General features: G+C 43.9%; 1 protein-coding gene across 2 annotated transcripts in view; it reads left to right on the top strand.

Annotated features, from left to right (window-relative positions):
- phactr1 (phosphatase and actin regulator 1) overlaps positions 1 to 18,179 on the top strand; it is a 139,387-nt gene that overhangs the window by 95,375 nt on the left and 25,833 nt on the right. For both annotated transcript variants that reach the window (XM_084337892.1, XM_084337891.1), the window contains exons 5-8: positions 7,065 to 7,274; positions 8,329 to 8,587; positions 14,396 to 14,577; positions 16,987 to 17,143. In XM_084337892.1, coding sequence (XP_084194018.1) covers positions 7,065 to 7,274; positions 8,329 to 8,587; positions 14,396 to 14,577; positions 16,987 to 17,143 — 808 coding nt within the window. The remainder of the gene's footprint in view (positions 1 to 7,064; positions 7,275 to 8,328; positions 8,588 to 14,395; positions 14,578 to 16,986; positions 17,144 to 18,179) is intronic.

Genomic DNA, 18,179 nt, shown 5'->3' with positions numbered 1-18,179 from the left:
TATGATCTGATCAGGTACAGGCCTCCACCACTCACCATAGAGCCTGGAGATCAGGAGGACGGTAGCTAATGTGATGTATGATCTGATCAGGTACAGGCCTCCACCACTCACCATAGAGCCTGGAGATCAGGAGGACGGTAGCTAATGTGATGTATGATCTGATCAGGTACAGGCCTCCACCACTCACCATAGAGCCTGGAGATCAGGAGGACGGTAGCTCATGTGATGTATGATCTGATCAGGTACAGGCCTCCACCACTCACCATAGAGCCTGGAGATCAGGAGGACGGTAGCTAATGTGATGTATGATCTGATCAGGTACAGGCCTCCACCACTCACCATAGAGCCTGGAGATCAGGAGGAGGGTAGCTAATGTGATGTATGATCTGATCAGGTACAGGCCTCCACCACTCACCATAGAGCCTGGAGATCAGGAGGACGGTAGCTAATGTGATGTATGATCTGATCAGGTACAGACCGCCACCACTCACCATAGAGCCTGGAGATCAGGAGGACGGTAGCTAATGTGATGTATGATCTGATCAGGTACAGGCCTCCACCACTCACCATAGAGCCTGGAGATCAGGAGGACGGTAGCTAATGTGATGTATGATCTGATCAGGTACAGGCCTCCACCACTCACCATAGAGCCTGGAGATCAGGAGGACGGTAGCTCATGTGATGTATGATCTGATCAGGTACAGGCCTCCACCACTCACCATAGAGCCTGGAGATCAGGAGGACGGTAGCTAATGTGATGTATGATCTGATCAGGTACAGGCCTCCACCACTCACCATAGAGCCTGGAGATCAGGAGGAGGGTAGCTAATGTGATGTATGATCTGATCAGGTACAGGCCTCCACCACTCACCATAGAGCCTGGAGATCAGGAGGACGGTAGCTAATGTGATGTATGATCTGATCAGGTACAGACCGCCACCACTCACCATAGAGCCTGGAGATCAGGAGGACGGTAGCTAATGCATGATCTGATTCAGAGCTGTAACACTGTCAAATTGATAAATAGACAGTATAGCACAGTTTAGTATAGTATTGCAGTTTAGGCTAGTAGGAGTATAGTAATATAGTATGCAGCTTAACATAGAATAATAATATATTAAAATAACAGTATATATAAAGATGCAATCCTTATTCAACGTAAATGCACCTTCTGGTTCTACTGGTATGCGCTTGGTTGATGCGCTCAGATAGCAGCACTCGGGAGATCGGATTTTATATATGACATTTATTTTCCTTGCAGATCTTCGGATTCCAATAATCCCCACAATGAACTTTAGGAAATGTTTATCTTACCATTTGACGGCGAAATCATATTGTAGAATAAATAAATCAAAAACATAGGCTGCTCTGCAGCGGTAAAAAAAAAACGTGTCGCCACGTACCAAACATTCTTAGAACACTGGCTGTGTGACGGCCAGCCCATTTTAAACACCTGATGCCTGTTTCCCCAAATTAGCCACATGCATCCCAATTGGCATCTCCATAATTAGCTCATCAAAAATATAATAATTACAACAATACATGATCACAAAAACCCATTATTTATATAGTTTCAAGTTTCTTTAATAGTTGTCATACAGAAGTACAGAATACTTTTATACAAAATGCTTCTTACTGTTACGCTCCAGAGACTGTGCAAGACAAGATAAGTATGAAATAAAATAACATAGTATAGCATGTAAATTAGAAGTAAAAAAAAATGAGGTCAGTGTTCAGTATAGACATATGTACAATGTTCGATGCAGAATAGACGTAACTGAGTTACCATATAATATACAATACTATGCAGTGTACTAATATACAATACTATATAGTGCAAGGCAGAAATGGGATGAGGTGCAATTTAGGTACAATTTACAGTAGGTGTACGAGTTGTAGTGCAAATCCTTTGTCAATAAATATAAAGTGTGTTTGTGTGATCTAAAGTGTGGAGAGTGGGTGCTGCAGTGTGTTGTTTGTTTAAGTGAGTGTGTGCGTGTGGGTGTGTGTGCTGTGTGCATTTGATGGTTGTTGCATAGTGTTTATTGTTCGTTTAGCAGCCTGATGGCCTGGGGATAGAAGCTTCTTCTGAGTCTTTCTCTGCTCGCCTTAAGACTCCGGTATCGCTTGCCTGACCGCAGCAGTTCAAAGAGGCAGTTGTTCGGGTGGCTGGAGTCCTTGATGATTCTCTTAGCCTTCCCCCTGCACCGCTTGTTGTAAATGTTCTGGAGGGTGGGAAGCCCCCCTCCAATTGTGCGTTCGGCTGAACGTGTCACTCTTTGTAGTCTGCTACGGTCTTGTGCAGTGCTATTCCCAAACCAGGAGGTGATGTTGCCAGTCAGGATGCTCTCTATTGTACATGAGTAGAAGTTCCTAAGGATCTTCTGACTGACTTGGAACTTCCTTAGGCACCTGAGGAAGTAGAGGCGTTGTCGTGCCTTCTTCACAACACTGTCAATGTGTGTGGTCCATGTCAAGTCCTCGGATATGTGGGCTCCGAGGTACTTGAAACTGTTCACTCTCTCAACCGGTGCCCCGTCGATGCTGAGGGGGCTGTAGTCCTTGACCCCCGACCTCCTGAAGTCCACAATCATCTCTTTTGTTTTGCTGACGTTCAGGGAGAGGCAGTTCTCCTGACACCACTGTGACAGATTCTCTACCTCTTCCAGGTAGGCCCTCTCGTCGTTGGCAGAGATCAGGCCCACCACTACTGTGTCATCAGCAAATTTGATGATTGTGTTGTTGTTCCGCTGTGCCACGCAGTCATGTGTGTACAGGGAGTAGAGGAGGGGGCTCAGAACACAGCCCTGGGGGGCCCCTATGTTGAGCGTGATGGATGAGGAGGTGCAGTTGCCTGCTCTTACCACCTGGGGTCTGCCCGTCAGGAAGTCCAAGACCCACTGGCAGAGGTCATAGTTCAAGCCCAGGTCCCTGAGCTTGGCTATGAGTTTGGAGGGGACTATGGTATTGAATGCTGAGCTGTAGTCGATGAACAGCATTCTCACATAGTTCCCCTGCCTCTTGTCCAGGTGTGATGCTGCTGTGTGCAGCACATGGGCTATGGCATCCTCCGTGGACCTGTTGGGGCGATATGCAAATTGCAGGGGGTCCAGGTTGATGGGGAGGGAGGAACAGATGTAGCCCTTCACTAGCTTCTCAAAGCACTTCATGGCTATGGAGGTGAGGGCTACAGGGCGGTAGTCGTTGAGGCAAGCGGGCGTAGATTTTTTGGGTACAGGGATGATGGTGGACTTCTTCAGACAGGTGGGGATGACAGCCTGTTCCAAGGACAGGTTGAAGATGTCAGTGAATACCGGGGCCAGTTGGTCGGCACAGACTTTTAGGACGCGGCCGGGGATGCCGTCCGGTCCTGCTGCCTTCCTGATATTCACTTTTTTAAAGGCCCGCCTCACCTCATGCTCTGTTACCCTGAACACTGAGTCTCCATCAGCAGACCCCCCCCCCCCCCCCATTGCCGTGGTTTGTAGGCTGGTGTTGTTATTCACAGCCTCAAACCTCGCATAGAAGGAATTGAGATCATTTGCTAAGGAGATGTCACTGTTCAGTTTGAGGGAGGTGCCTTTGTAGTCTGTCATTGTTCTGAGGCCCTGCCACATACCTCTAGAGTCAGCCTGTTCAAACTGAAGTTCAACTTTATCCCTGTAACGCCGTTTTGCCTCTGTTACTGCTCTCCTGACGTTGTATCTTGCCGTCTTGTGTTCTTCCATGTTGCCTGTCACCAGCCCGGTGTTGTAGGCTGATGTGCACACTTTCAGAGCCTCACGGACGGATTTATCTACCCAGGGCTTTTGATTTGGGTATATTCTAATTGTGGTAGAGGGGATTGTTTCTTCTACCAGAGTACAGACAAAGTCAAGCACCGTTTCAGTGTATTCGTTAATATTGGCTGTGTTATCACGGAATACACTCCAGTCTGTGCATTCAAGCACAGCTTGGAGTGTCTCCCCTATATATATATAAGTCATGACTTCATTCATACCAATAATAATAATAATAATAATAATAATAATAATAATAATAATAATAATAATAATAATAATAATAATAATAATAATAATAATAATTTCAAAACCATACATTTGGCTCTAACAGTGATTATATAGATTATGGCATTTTAAGTGCTTCTATCGGCTATGTATGAAATATAGACTATAGACCTATACAACTGTTTACAAAGTAAACAAAATCATACATTTGGCTCTAACAATATATATAAAATGATATTGTATAATACTGTATACCAATATAATATAGTCTAGTATAATATAGTATACTATATAGTATATAGTATGATTTAGTTATAGTATAATAACATTTAAATAATACAATGATATAGTATAATAGTATAGTATATAGAAGTAATAATATAGAATAATACATGGTATAATAGCACCGTGTACTATAAACAGTGTTGGGCAAGTTACTTTTAAAAAGTAACTAGTTACAGTTACTAGTTATTCCAAAATTTAACTAAATTACTTACTCAGTTACAAATTATAAAAGTAACTAGTTACTCCAGAAAGTAACTATTGTGTTACTTTCAAGATTTTTTTTACATAAACAACATACACAAATCTAAACTATTTTGATGTTGCTGTGGGACAAAGTGAGACTAGCCTCCAATCAAATGCCATGTATGTAGATATTATAATTACTATTATAGTGGATCATACAAATACAAACACAATAGATGTTTTGGAACTTTTGATATGTATTGCCCCTCAACAGGCCACAACTGGGCAACATTAAATTATGCTTGTTAAGCACTATACCAAAAATAAATAACAAATATATACTGATTGATTGAACATTTTAATTAACAGATTGCAGAATGGGTACAGTACAGTACAGCTTAATACACACAATTGTTAAGGGGATGCAGACCAGAGAAACACTTTCGTCTTGTTTACATCAGGGCCCCCTATTTTCAATTCATGACATTTATGACATACACAACATACAGATATAAGAATCTAATCTAATCATCTAAACTAATTAGATCAAATTAGTAACTAGATACTAATATATCTAATATATATCTCTGAGCACCAGACTGTGCTATTAAACCAGAAAGTGCAGCACTATGTTGATAAGGCTGTCAGCAGTAGAGCCTCCACTACTGCAGTGTCCTGCACTGCAACACAACAAGAGTGAACAAAAAACGCTCATGGACCCGCGGTCTGTTGTTGACTGCTCGCTTGTGTTGTTCGTTGGATTCGTTTTGGATTATTTGGGCTCGCCAAACAAACTATCAAAACGTACACTACACGGACCCGCGGTCTCACGCTGACTGAGTCGCTTGTGTTGTCACGCTGTGTGTCAGACTCTGGATGTTTTAGACACCCGCCCACCTCTACCTCTGATTGGCTTACCATGTCATTTTACTCAACCTCAGCCAATCGCGCACTGCCCACTAACCAGGAAGAACAGTATGCCTCTCGGCGCAGAGATCTGTCTGATGAAAGAAACAGGTTCAATCATAGTAACGCGCCGCATTTTTTGGCAGTAACGGTAATGACGTTATTAAGATTGGAAGAGTAATCCATTAGATTACTCGTTACTGAAAAAACTAACGCTGTTATTCCCATCACTGACTATAAATATATAGTGATGAGATATATGTGTGTGTGTGTGTGTGTGTGTGTGTGTGTGTGTGTGTGTGTGTGTGTGTGTGTGTGTGTGTGTGTGTGTGTGTGTGTGTGTGTGTGTGTGTGTGTGTGTGTGTGTGTGTGTGTGTGTGTGTGTGTGTGTGTGTGTGTGTGTGTGTGTGTGTGTGTGTGTGTGTGTGTGTGTGTGTGTGTGTGTGTGTAAATGAATGAACCTCAGTAAATATGCAATTTAACTAATAGATACACAAAATGTATTTATTTATGTGCATTTAATTGTGTTGATTTCTGCAAAATAAGTATGTACATTTTGTTTGGTAAACATTGCGCTATGAACAGTCTATCAGTGTACTGTATGTGTGTAGGGGCAGGTACAATAAGAGCTTTCTTCTTCCTGTTCCTTTCGGCCATGGAAGACACTGTTGGACTGTAACAATTCCATGTACGAATAAATAATAATACAAAAATCTCATTTGGTGCGTAAAGATGTCCTGTGGGTTCACAAAATGAGTCTGCCATTTATCTGGAGTAGCTTCAGGTTAGGGCTGGGCGATATAACGATAACGATATATTTTAATAATCGATATCAAAAAAGAAAATATCGAAAATTATTTATTTTTGTCACCTGCAACAGGGCAGTTTTAAAACCAGAGACAGTGGACAGACTTGTCTTTCTTGCCTGCAACTTAAAGTAATGGCTTTGCTTGTCCAAATGACAATACTGACCAAATTGAGATTTCTTTTTATCTTGTCCATTTATTTTGTTTGCTTTCTAATTTAAAATACAGTTTGAAACCGTCTGTACACAGTAGGCTATGTGTGCTAGCAGAGCTAGACTCCAGTCACGAGTCACGGTGCACATGTGCGGTGGTTTGTCCACCAAAAAAGCGCCAAAAGATAGAAAAGAAACTAGCAGAGCCAGAACTGTTCAACTCCCCTGGAGCCACAGCCAGCAGAGAAGCCGGTTTACTTTCGCTTTTAAACCAGCTGCAGCCTGAGAACTGGAGTGTGAGGGGATGTAACACTAAAGATGGCGGCAACGACAAAGAATTGCTGCAAAATAAACATACATCTGTTGTTTAAAAAAAATAAAAAATAAAAATGTTTTTACTTATAACAATTTCGATAATTATCGATATCGAATGATATAACATTATCATATCGTTATCACGATATGATTTTTTGCCATATCGCCCAGCCCTACTTCAGGTTTTACATCTTGATGACGTCACAAAATGAGTCTGCCATTCATCTGGAGTAGCTTCAGGTTTTCATCATAGATTTGACTATTAGTTCTCTGGTTTCTGGCTTTGGCAGAGAGGTTCACAAATGTTGATACAGTCAACCAAGACAAGCATGAAATCTTAAAAGTAAGCGGTATTCCCCTTTTTTAATGCAGCGTGACTGAGCTCCCAACGGGTTGATTTTCTCCCCCAGGTCCGGTGGAGTCCCAGATGCCCGTCGAGGGGGCATGTCAACCACAGGACCACGCCCAGAAGCCCGGTCAGGCTCCTCCCACTAAGAAGTCCACTCTGCATCCAGGAGACGGAGCGGAAACGTCGTCACTCACCAGGCCTCCAGCGCTCCACAAGAAGCCCCCAGCGCTGGCACCCAAACCCTTACACAGGCTGCCCAACCACATGACCGGTGGGTGTTTATGTGCATTTACTGTGTGCGTGTTCACCACGTGTGGATGTAGAACATCAGTGTATAACATTCTATATTACTATTTTATTGCATTGCACTATTTTATCTGTCTATTTTATCTTACTCTTTTTATTATTGTCTATTTAAAACTGAATCAAACCATAAACAAGGTGGCCTGTTGGGATGTTAAAAACTGTGATTTTATGTATGTCTGCACTTTATGTGCTAATTTTTTTCTGTTGTGAAGCACTTTGAGCTGCAGTCTCTGTATGAAAGGTGCTATACAAATAAAGTTTATTATTATTATTATTATTATTATTGTTATTGTTATTATTATTATCAGTGTCCTGCAGAAACGTCTTATTCACAAAATGTATTTTTCCTAATAGAAATAAACAATAACTGTTAGGGGTGGGATTTCGGAATCACCAGAGGCCCCATGATACGATATTATCACGATATTCAGGTTGCAATATTGTAATATCACGATATTGTGATTTATTACCTTTTTTTCAACTGCAAATGATGTCCCCAATGGAAAACTCTTGTTAACATCTGCAATAGAAATATCTACATATAGATATAGATGTATTATGTAGATATAGAATATCATCATCATCATCCTTTATTTATACTCAAAGACAATTGAGGTCAGGTCACCCTCATTTTCAATGTCGTCGAGACTTTACAGACATTTCAATCCACACATTTTTACAATATATAATACAATAAATATAATATAGTATAAAATGAACATGGGCATAAAATCAGCACACAGATTGACAGAATAAAAAAAACAATGCATAAATTGCAGACGTAAGAATAGCATCTGTTATATTGAGTCTGTTCACCTCGTTCCAAAAAAAATTATTGCAGTAAAATGGGATTGTCAAGCAAAAAAAAGTGTAATAATAATTTTTTTTAATATAATTATCGATAGTCATCACTATCTATATAATATTGACTCGCTAAAAATATTGCAATATATTTCTGTATGTATTCCCCCCCCCCCACCCCTAAGAACCATAATTATTCATTATTATCCTCTGTGCAGCCGGCGGTCCGGTGAAGCTGCCCTGTATGTCGGGGAAGCTGTCTCCTCCTCTACCTCTCAAGAAGCTGATGATCTGTGTGCCTGCGGGGGGCATGGAGCCCTCGCCCCTCAGCTTCCAGAAGTGCCCTCCTTCCGGCCACGGCTCCCTGGGGGGCCATTCCCTGCAGTACGGGACCTCCCCCTCCCCCCTCCACCCCCCAAGCCGCATCATCGAGGAACTCAATAAGACCCTGGCGCTCACCATGCAGAGGTTCGAGAGGTGAGGGACAGAGCGGGAGGCTGACGTGCATTTAGACCCTTTTCTCCGGTGATACTGGTGCCAGTGGTGGTGGGTTAGGGCAGCGTGACTCCCACGCTGGGGTCGTGACCCCACAGCGCTTTGTTTCACATCGATGACACTTTGTGTACCCGTTTTGTTTCTACCTCAGCTTCAGATTTGGTTTCAGTCCAGGTTGTAAAGAAAAAAAATAAGTTATTATTTCAACATCAATATATCATTTTCTGTCAGGATTGGGGGGGGGGGGGTGTAGGACACACACACAGACACACACAAAAAGGGGAATCTTAAAGTAACCACTGGAATCGCTGAGCGATGAGAGAGGGTGGGGGGGAAATACAAGAATAAAATAAATAAAAAGAAACGGTAGGAAACACAAAACACCAGTATAAAATAACTGGGTAAAAATCCCAAAATAACCACCACAGCCTAGCAGTTGAAAACAACAAGAGCACTAGAGACAGAGAAAACCCTAGAAGCATGAGCTTGGGACACTCCTCTACTGTTGAGGGAAAAACATGAAATGGACACACATGAAATGGCACTGCACACCTGACACCAATCAGGTGGCAATCAAGCCCACACACCTGCCATGCCACATGGCAATTAACTGCAGAGGCCAGTGATTGACAGCTGTCCCTCACAGAAAGACGAAATAAAGCCAAAGCACCTTAGAATAAACTAAAATAAAACCCACATAAACCGTGATCCATCACAATTTTCAATACATTGACCAGACCTTGATGAGCCCACAACAAGGCCGCCGGTAGCCTCTACCTTGTACTCTGTGCCACTGGATTGTAGCCACAGGAGTTCTGCTGAACCCCATTACAGCAAGCCTTTCTAAACAAAACTCGCTTTATCAACAAAAATAACTCCACGTTCACTGTTTACCAGGGGCTGTTTATCCTCTTCTTGTTTCTTCAAAACAAATCCATTCTGCCGTGTCATTTTTTTCCATGCCTTGAAAAATCGATCGCAACATTTTATTTAAATTTCTGTTTACGAGCAGGATTATATTTCTGGGCTAAATGATGATATACTGCATATGTTATTCTCACTCATAGTTGTGGCAGTTTTGCTCTAGTGGTCCACTGCATACCCCTTAATTAACTTAATAAGAATGAATATAGATACTTTATATCCAAGCTGCTCCCAATGCCCTTTGGCTCATATACCCCTTAATTCAGTGGTTCTCAAACCTTTTCTGTCAGGCCCCTCTTTGGTGGCCCAACATCTTTTGGGCCCCAACAAAATAGTCATGAAATGGTCCCAAGTTTAAATGTATTGAAATAACATCAATATCATGAGGTTTCAAATTGTGCAACCACTTAATAGCATTCTACATCAGTGACAATAACCAAAAACTGAGGAAAGAAATTATGTAATGTGCAATCCCTTTGTTAGAACAATAACCTACATAACAATACAGTTCAATAAACACTCAGACTGTGCTTTTTTTTCTTTTCTTTTTTTAAATAGAGAGACATCTTGCCAAGAGCGAGATAAGCTTTGTCTATTTTCTTGACTTGGTTTAGTTTTTTTTAGTTACCATCACACTTGAAGCATCACTTGTCTTCCTTTTTGTCCCTGTCAAATATTTCTCTGTTCTGTTCACCTACTGACACTTACCCTCTCCTATCGGCTGCCTGTTACCAACCAGGTCTGCCCTACATTTTCAAAGGCCTAGAGAAAGCTTAACAGTTACGAATCATCATGAGTTATGCATGTCAATTTGATAGTATTTTTCATTGCGTACGTGCATCTTTGGAGACCTATTACAGAATTCTATCCGCACTGTCTATTCTATACACGCTGCATCTATTCTATCCACGCTGTCTATTCTATGCCACTGCCCCCCCCCCCCTGTCATGCCACTGCGCCCCCCCCCCCCCCTGTCATGCCACTGCGCCCCCCCCCCTGTCATGCCACTACCCCCCCCCCCTGTCATGCCACTACCCCCCCCCCTGTCATGCCACTACCCCCCCCTGTCATGCCACTGCGCCCCCCCCCCCCTGTCATGCCACTGCGCCCCCCCCCCCTGTCATGCCACTACCCCCCCCCCCCCCCCCCTGTCATGCCACTACCCCCCCCCCCCCCCCCTGTCATGCCACTGCCCCCCCCTGTCAGGCCACTGCGCCCCCCCCCACCTGTCATGCCACTGCCCCCCCCCTGTCATGCCACTACCCCCCCCCCCCCCCCCCACCTGTCATGCCACTGCCCCCCCCCCCCCTGTCATGCCACTACCCCCCCCCGTCAGGCCACTGCGCCCCACACTTTGAGAACCACTGCCATAACCTAACTTAATAAGATCGAATATAGATGCAAGCTGCTCCCAAGTCCATTTGGCTCAAACCCCTCAGTGTGATGGAGCACGGCTGGGTTGAGAATCCTATTAAGCTGTTTCCTTAATCTCTTGATTTGAGGTTCTAATCAAGCTGCTTAAATTAAGAACACGTGTGTGTGTGTGTGTGTGTGTGTGTGTGTGTGTGTGTGTGTGTGTGTGTGTGTGTGTGTGTGTGTGTGTGTGTGTGTGTGTGTGTGTGTGTGTGTGTGTGTGTGTGTGCCTCATGACTACGCTGTTATTTTTAGTGTGGATTATAGATTCATATCAGAATCAATGGTGTTAATTCTGTATTTTTTTCTACTACTCTCAGTCCTCTGGTACCTATTCCTAATTCTACTCTCAAGGTCTCTGCTGAAATGCATGCTGGGAGCCTCCCACCTCTGAATCGGCACATCACAGCATTTTCACATTCAGCCACAGACAGTCCATCAGCCTCCAGACACATCATCACACACACACACATGGAGAATGCTGTGTTTATTGACCCTCCCGCTCTCTGATTGATTGACATGCCCTAGACACACCCCCAATCCCTCATCCGTCAGTCAGTCTGATTGATGATCTCTGCTGCAGGCAAAGTTTTTATAAAAAAAATTCAACTCCTTTATGATGTACTAATACCGATACTAGGCTACAATGGGGTATATAGGCTTCGTAGAATTTTCAACAAAAAACATGAAACATGCTAGAAATAAAAACAACGTGACACATCGAAACACGTTAGATTGAGACAAATGTATTCTATGTCAATCCTTTTTTTTCAGGGACCCCAAACTGAGTCTATTATACTGCTCGGTAAAAGCGATGGATTGGTAACTTCCCTGCATCCCACCCCCGTATAATGGAGGGCTGTTATATCTTGTGTTCTTTGGCGCACATCCCTGCTCTCTGCGGTGCTCCTTCGAGTGGTTTGTTCTTTTGGAAGGAATCAAAACAACCCCCACCACCACCTGACCCCCACTCTTCCCTAGAGGTTCAAAGTGGTTGAGTCAGCCTGTGTGTCATGGCTTTGGCTAATGCGAGAGATAAACAGGATACCAATGTGACCCCATCCCCATCCCCCAGCCTTAGTCATGGTTTCTTCCAAGAAGAGGGATTTACTGAGGTGACATTGACCGACTTGATTGATTGGGCCTGAACCGGTGAACTCATTTACCTCCTTAAAGGGAAAGTTCAAGATTGTATCGTATTGATCACCTCCTCTCAGGATTGCAAACGCATGCTTTCAAACTGTTATTTATTCTCACCGTAGACTCTTTCAGTGGAATGTTTGATGTGTCGTTAGGAAACGGCTAAGACTATTGATTTGCCGTTGCAGTGTTTACTAATGTCAACAACTGACAGGAAATGAAATGTAGTCCGTTCTACTAGAATTGCCGGATTATGTCATGATTATATTACGAGGACATACGTTGGCATCGTCAGCGTAACGGAGGAGATGGATGTGATCCCACAGGGATCATAAGATGATAAGACATAAGAGGATGATGGAGTGTGGAACTCAAAGCGAAAAAAAACTAGCCCAAACAAAGCGTGCCTGCGTGAGAGTAGAGGTCTTACCACAACATGGACAATTTAGCTCCTAAACTACAGCATGATATTGGCTCAAACTATCGCATATTGTGGAGACGTTTTCTGTTTAGGAATGAGAAGAGAAATGGCACACAAAAAAAAGGATTTAAAATGTCTTTTGATGTTGAATTTCTGTTCTTGGCGTGAACCACCAGGCTTACCACTCGCTGCCTCGCCTGCGTAAGACAATGGATGGTATTTTCTCTGTTGCATTCCAAATTCCAACGGCGTTATGGCTTATGCCGAGCGGTTTGGGTCTCTTTCTTTCCAGGGTCTGTGCTTGTGTTTGTTTTTGTCGCCTAGTTGAAATTGTCTATTATACTACGTCTAATTTAATGAATGGAATGGTTAATGCACGCGTTGTTCCATTCCCGTCGACCGGAATTGCGGAATTGAAAAAAACAAAAACAAAACACGGTTAAAACCTTTCCAACGTCCTAAGTTGGGGCTTGGTTAGTGAGTGGTCAATAGAAGAGGCTTCTTATTATCATCAACATCTCCTTTATGTTTGGTGCTGTGTTATTCACCAACATGTTCACTCCATTAGAATAGTGGTTCCTCGGGCGGCTAAGTGGCGCAGTGGGCAAGGCGCTCGCCACTAACGCAGGAGATGCTGGGTTCGAGCCCAGCTCTCGGCGTTGCTTCCGGCTTGGCTGGTCGTTCATACTAATACAATTGGCAGTATTAGGGGGTGGGAAAGCCGGTGGGTGGGGATTGGACGTTGTGGACAGTGACTCCTACAGGTCGGTTGGTGCGCCTGTACAGCAGAATCGGGAAGCAACGGGGGCAGCGTGAGCCTTCCACGCGTTACTCCTCGCCGCTGAGAGATCGCGCTGTACAGGTGAAAAGATGCGACAGCTGCCTCCACATGTACCGGAGGGGACACGTGATGCAAGGCTTGGTCCACATTGCAGCCGACCAGTGGGAGGCATGGTCTAACAACGTTCGAGACAGGGGAGGGTAGAATTGGATAATACGAAATTGGGATAGGAGAAAAAAATAGAAAAATGGGGAGAAAAAGTAGATCAAAAAAAGAATAGTGGTTCCTCAAAATGGGTTTCCAGCTATCCTTAAGGGGTTTCCAGGGATCCTTAACCCTTTCACTGCTGCACTACCAAATGGTTAACCCTTTCACTGCGACAATACACAAAATGTTAACCCTTTCACTGCCACACAACAGCAGGTTAACCCTTTCACTGCCACACTACAGAAGGTTAACCCTTTACTATCACTTACCGTCGGTAGTGTGATAGTAAAGGGTTAACATTCTGTAGTGTGGCAGTTAATGGGTTTCCAGGGGGTCCCCAGCAAAAACAGGAATAGTTTAATTTCATTATTATTTTGTTCATGAGAAGTCTAATGAGATAATGTATACCCATGATTATTCAGATCACAGTTTTCACTCTACTGTTATTCTCCCACCCACAGTTACAGATACAGTAGTTTTGGAATTCAAGACTAAATCTTATTTTAACAACAAAAACGTCTCGCCCTTGGACAAAATGTGGCCTCACACACAATGGCTATTTTGCTCTCATGTCATACTCTGGTGTGGGTTCCTTTTTCACCCTGCCCCCCCCCCCCCCCCCCCCTGGAATGGAACCCAACCTGAGCATGACATAAGAGCAAAATGTTCGCCGTGTGATTATGGTGGAGTGTGGATCTATTTGGGTCCTTGACGTGAGAAGGTTTGAGAACCACTGTTCTAGAGACTGCAGTCGGTAAGCTACACACACAAAGGAATCACACGGTTAGCTCTACCTAGCTACTAGACACTCACCCCCTTGTTATTTTACCTCCTGCGTCCCTAAACCCACCTCACGGAACGTTGAACACATCATCTCTCTGACCTCTGACCCTTTGACCCCCAGCTCCATGATGCACAGCGTTCCCACGGCGATGACAGAGTGCAATGACAATAAGGAGAACATGCCCAGCGGGGCGGACTACGAGGACCTGCCCGGTGCAGAGGAGGAGGACGAGGAGGAGGATGAAGAGGAAGATGAGGAGGAGGATGACGACGAGGAAGATGACGACGACACTCTGTTTACAAGTAAGGTGCCTTTTTTCCGTAAGTGTGTGTATGTGTGCGTGTGTGTCGGGTGTAAAGTACTTGAGTAATTGTACTTCGTTACAATACTTAAGTAGTGTTTTGGGGGATTTGTACTTTACTCAAGTATTATTAGGTTTGTATACTTGTACTTTTACAAGTTCTTATTACATTTCAGAGAGAAAAAAAACATACATTTTACTCCTTACATTTAAAATGCAGACCTACAGAGTACAAATCTAAATCTTGCAGGTCCAACCATTTTAATTAGTATATTTGTTTCTCTGGCCGAACTAACGTTAACGTTATTAATCCTGCGGCCGCTCTTTATTTAAAAACAGCCAATCAAATCCCCATCAATGGAAAATTAACCCGCTCATACCCATGCTGATTGGTCCTTGTGCAAGACTAGAAAGCGGGGATCTTTGATTAAACACCTGCTATCAGAAGAATAGACAGTCAGAAAAAAAAGTTTTTACTTTTACTTTTGAGTACTTAAGTACATATAAAAGTAGAAACTTTTTAACTTTTTTTTGTGTTTTTAGCCAGATACTCTGACTTTTACTTGAGTATGATTTTGAGACGGTACCCATACTTTCACTTACGGTAAGTATAATGTGTGCGTGTGCGTGTGTGTGTGTGTGTATGTGTGTGTGTGTGTTGAGTGGTCTTCCACTTCCCCGGGCCTTTTATCGAGAGCAGCTGTGCAGCATTCCATTAGCTCACCTCGCTAAGATGAGCGTGTTGACTCAACGGTGTCCAATCAAAGGCCTGCAATGGTCCAGCAGTGTGAATTTTTGCACCGTGTCACATCACAATACGCATGTGTGTGCGTGTGCATGTGCGTACGAATGTGTGTTTGTGTGCGACGGTATACAGACACACAAAAGTCACACACCTGCCTCTGCGACTGCCTTGGAGAAGCACTCGGAGCCGTGGCTCATCATAACCACAGCTGTGAATTATTGATCGCGGGGCCATTATGTTTATGAACTATTTATACAAACTCGGGTCTTTATGGCCTGGTTATGAAATGAGAGGAATTGACTGGAAAGTAAGCAACACCATTAGTGCCCTCCTCTGCGGCTGCCTGGCTCGGCCGAGCGTGGTGTCACCATATGTCTGTGAAAACGTTCTAATCGCTGTTCTCCACACGTACCTTCATTTTCTGATGGTGCCGGCCAGCGAGGTGTCAAACCTCCACGCCACCAGGAATACATTGACCAAACCCATACAGTTTCACATGTTAAAAGGTTCTCGTGTTGCGTGTAGTAAGTTCTTTCCACTTCATGACTATTTATCTTCCCCACACCGGCTTCACCGCCACCATGAGCCGCAGCGAGTAACGTACAAGTAACTAGGGCTGCTCCGTTATGCTTGATATTAAAATCACGCTCATTAAACACGATTACTCATTGGCTGCCTTTCTGTCATCTTCTACAACGTACCATAGACATTTAAAAATAACTGGAGAAACGCCCAGTGTCTCCCAACATGAGCTGAAACTACTGCTGTGAAGGAAGGGGGTGCTGCGTTCACAACACGGCATGCGGGTACATTTAATCGTTTTATCTCGAGTGTTGTGATCGTGGGAAGCCGTCAAGAAAATCTATGGATTGCCCGGCCCTACAAGTAACCTGTAGGAAGCACTGTTAGGGTCTCTGTATACTTGCTTTTAACCCTTGCACTACCACATGGTTAACCCTTTCACTGCGACAATACAGAATGTGAACCCTTTCACTGCCACACGGCAAATGGTTAACCCTTTCACAACCACACCACAGAAGGTTAACCCTTTACTATCACACGAACCGTCTGTAGTGTGATAGTAAAGGGTTAACCTGTAGTGTGGTAGTGAAAGGGTTTTTAAATAAGTGTTTAAATATGCGTAAAAGAGGGCAGAGCCGGGTGTCCTGCGTCCCTTTGGAGCGTACTTGACGTCAACAACGGGTGGCAGTGTGGATGTGACTAAAACGCTATAACTCCACATGGAAAGCTGCATGAAAACAAGTCTGATACTGATGATTTTTTTGCGGGTCACAAAAGATACACACACATCATCATTTAAAAAATCTTTGGTACACATTTTTTTTTTTTTTTTTTTAAATAATATTTTAACCCTTTCACTACCACACTACCAAAGGGTTAACCCTTTCACTGCGACAATACAGGTTAACCCTTTCACTGCCACATGACAAAGGGTTAAACCTAAAGCCCTCCCCAAATTATTAATCAAGGGAAATAGCCTGAAAAGGGTGACGTTCCTTCTTTTAGGGTCACGCGTTGATTGGTTGAGAACCACCGATCTAGTGGAGATAATACAGTCAGACCAATCAGACGATGTCCTCATGTAAACTGGCCAATGAAGTCGAGTGGTTTCCCCTGAGTGAGTCCTGCGTCCTGCGTCTCCAGGCTCACTGGCTATGAAGGTGCTGCGCAAAGACTCTCTGGCCATCAAGCTGAGCAACCGTCCAACCAAGACAGACCTAGAGGACAAGAACATCCTGCCCAAGCAGTCCGACCAGGAGAGGCTGGAGTCCCGCCAGCAGATAGGAACCAAGCTCACACGGTGAGACACACACACACACACACACACACACACACCCACTCTCTCACACACACACACACACACACACACACACACACACACACACACACACACACACACACACACACACACACACTGTTCCATAGTTCATGGTTGCTCGTCAGACGGGCAGAGCTTCAGGTGAGGTTGTTTGAATGAGCGCCACCTACTGGTAGAGTGTTAGACTGGTGAGAAGAGGAAGGGTCCTCACAGGCCCACAGCGTTCTTTCTCGCAGACGTTATTCAGACCAGTGGTGATGACGAGGCGTGTTTCTAACGTCTCTGTGAAGATACTGTCCCCGACTAAGGATTTGTATAGTCGACTTTGATTGGCCAAAATGTGCCGATAGTCAAATGGTAGTTGAATGCAATTATTTTTTTTATATATATATATGTATTTATTTTTGTATCATTCCATTTGGGCTGTGGGGGTGAAGGCTTCTTGTCCTCTGCAAAAGCATGCAATTGGTCCACTGATGGATACATCTTGATAATGATAGTTAGGGATGCCCCGATCGATCGGCCACCGATCGTTATCGGCCGATAATCAGTATAAATGTGCGATCGGTGAATTCCGATAATGAGTCATATTCACCGATCGCGGAAACCGATCAAGCGGAGATCTCACTCGCTGTCTGTCTCAGACACACAGGACCTGCAAACTGCCGCTGCTCCCTTGCCCCGCCCGCACCCGTGTACAGTTTGTAAACACAGAGGACTGAGAGGCGGCTCCTCTGCTCGAGTCTATAGTGCATTCGACCTGAGCTAACGTTAGCTACCTAGCTATCGTTACTGTTCAAACAAAATTACCCAGTCAACTATTCACTTTTAGTAGGCATTGTCTAACTGTATTTAGCCGGCTAGCTACTGATAGCTCCTGATATCAACAAATGCTCCAGCAAGTCTAGTAGTCCATGTTGATACCTCCGTTAGCTTGCGTTAGCTGACGTTAGTTCACTGTTCAAAATGAAATGTCCCATTGAACAAAAAGTTCTGTCTTAACGTCATCTAGCCGGCT

This window comes from Notolepis coatsorum (genome assembly GCF_963971535.1).
Source record: "Notolepis coatsorum genome assembly, chromosome: 2".
Classification (NCBI taxonomy): domain Eukaryota; kingdom Metazoa; phylum Chordata; class Actinopteri; order Aulopiformes; family Paralepididae; genus Notolepis; species Notolepis coatsorum.
Note: the sequence above shows the minus strand (reverse complement) of the source record. Positions and strands in the feature narration are given on the sequence as shown.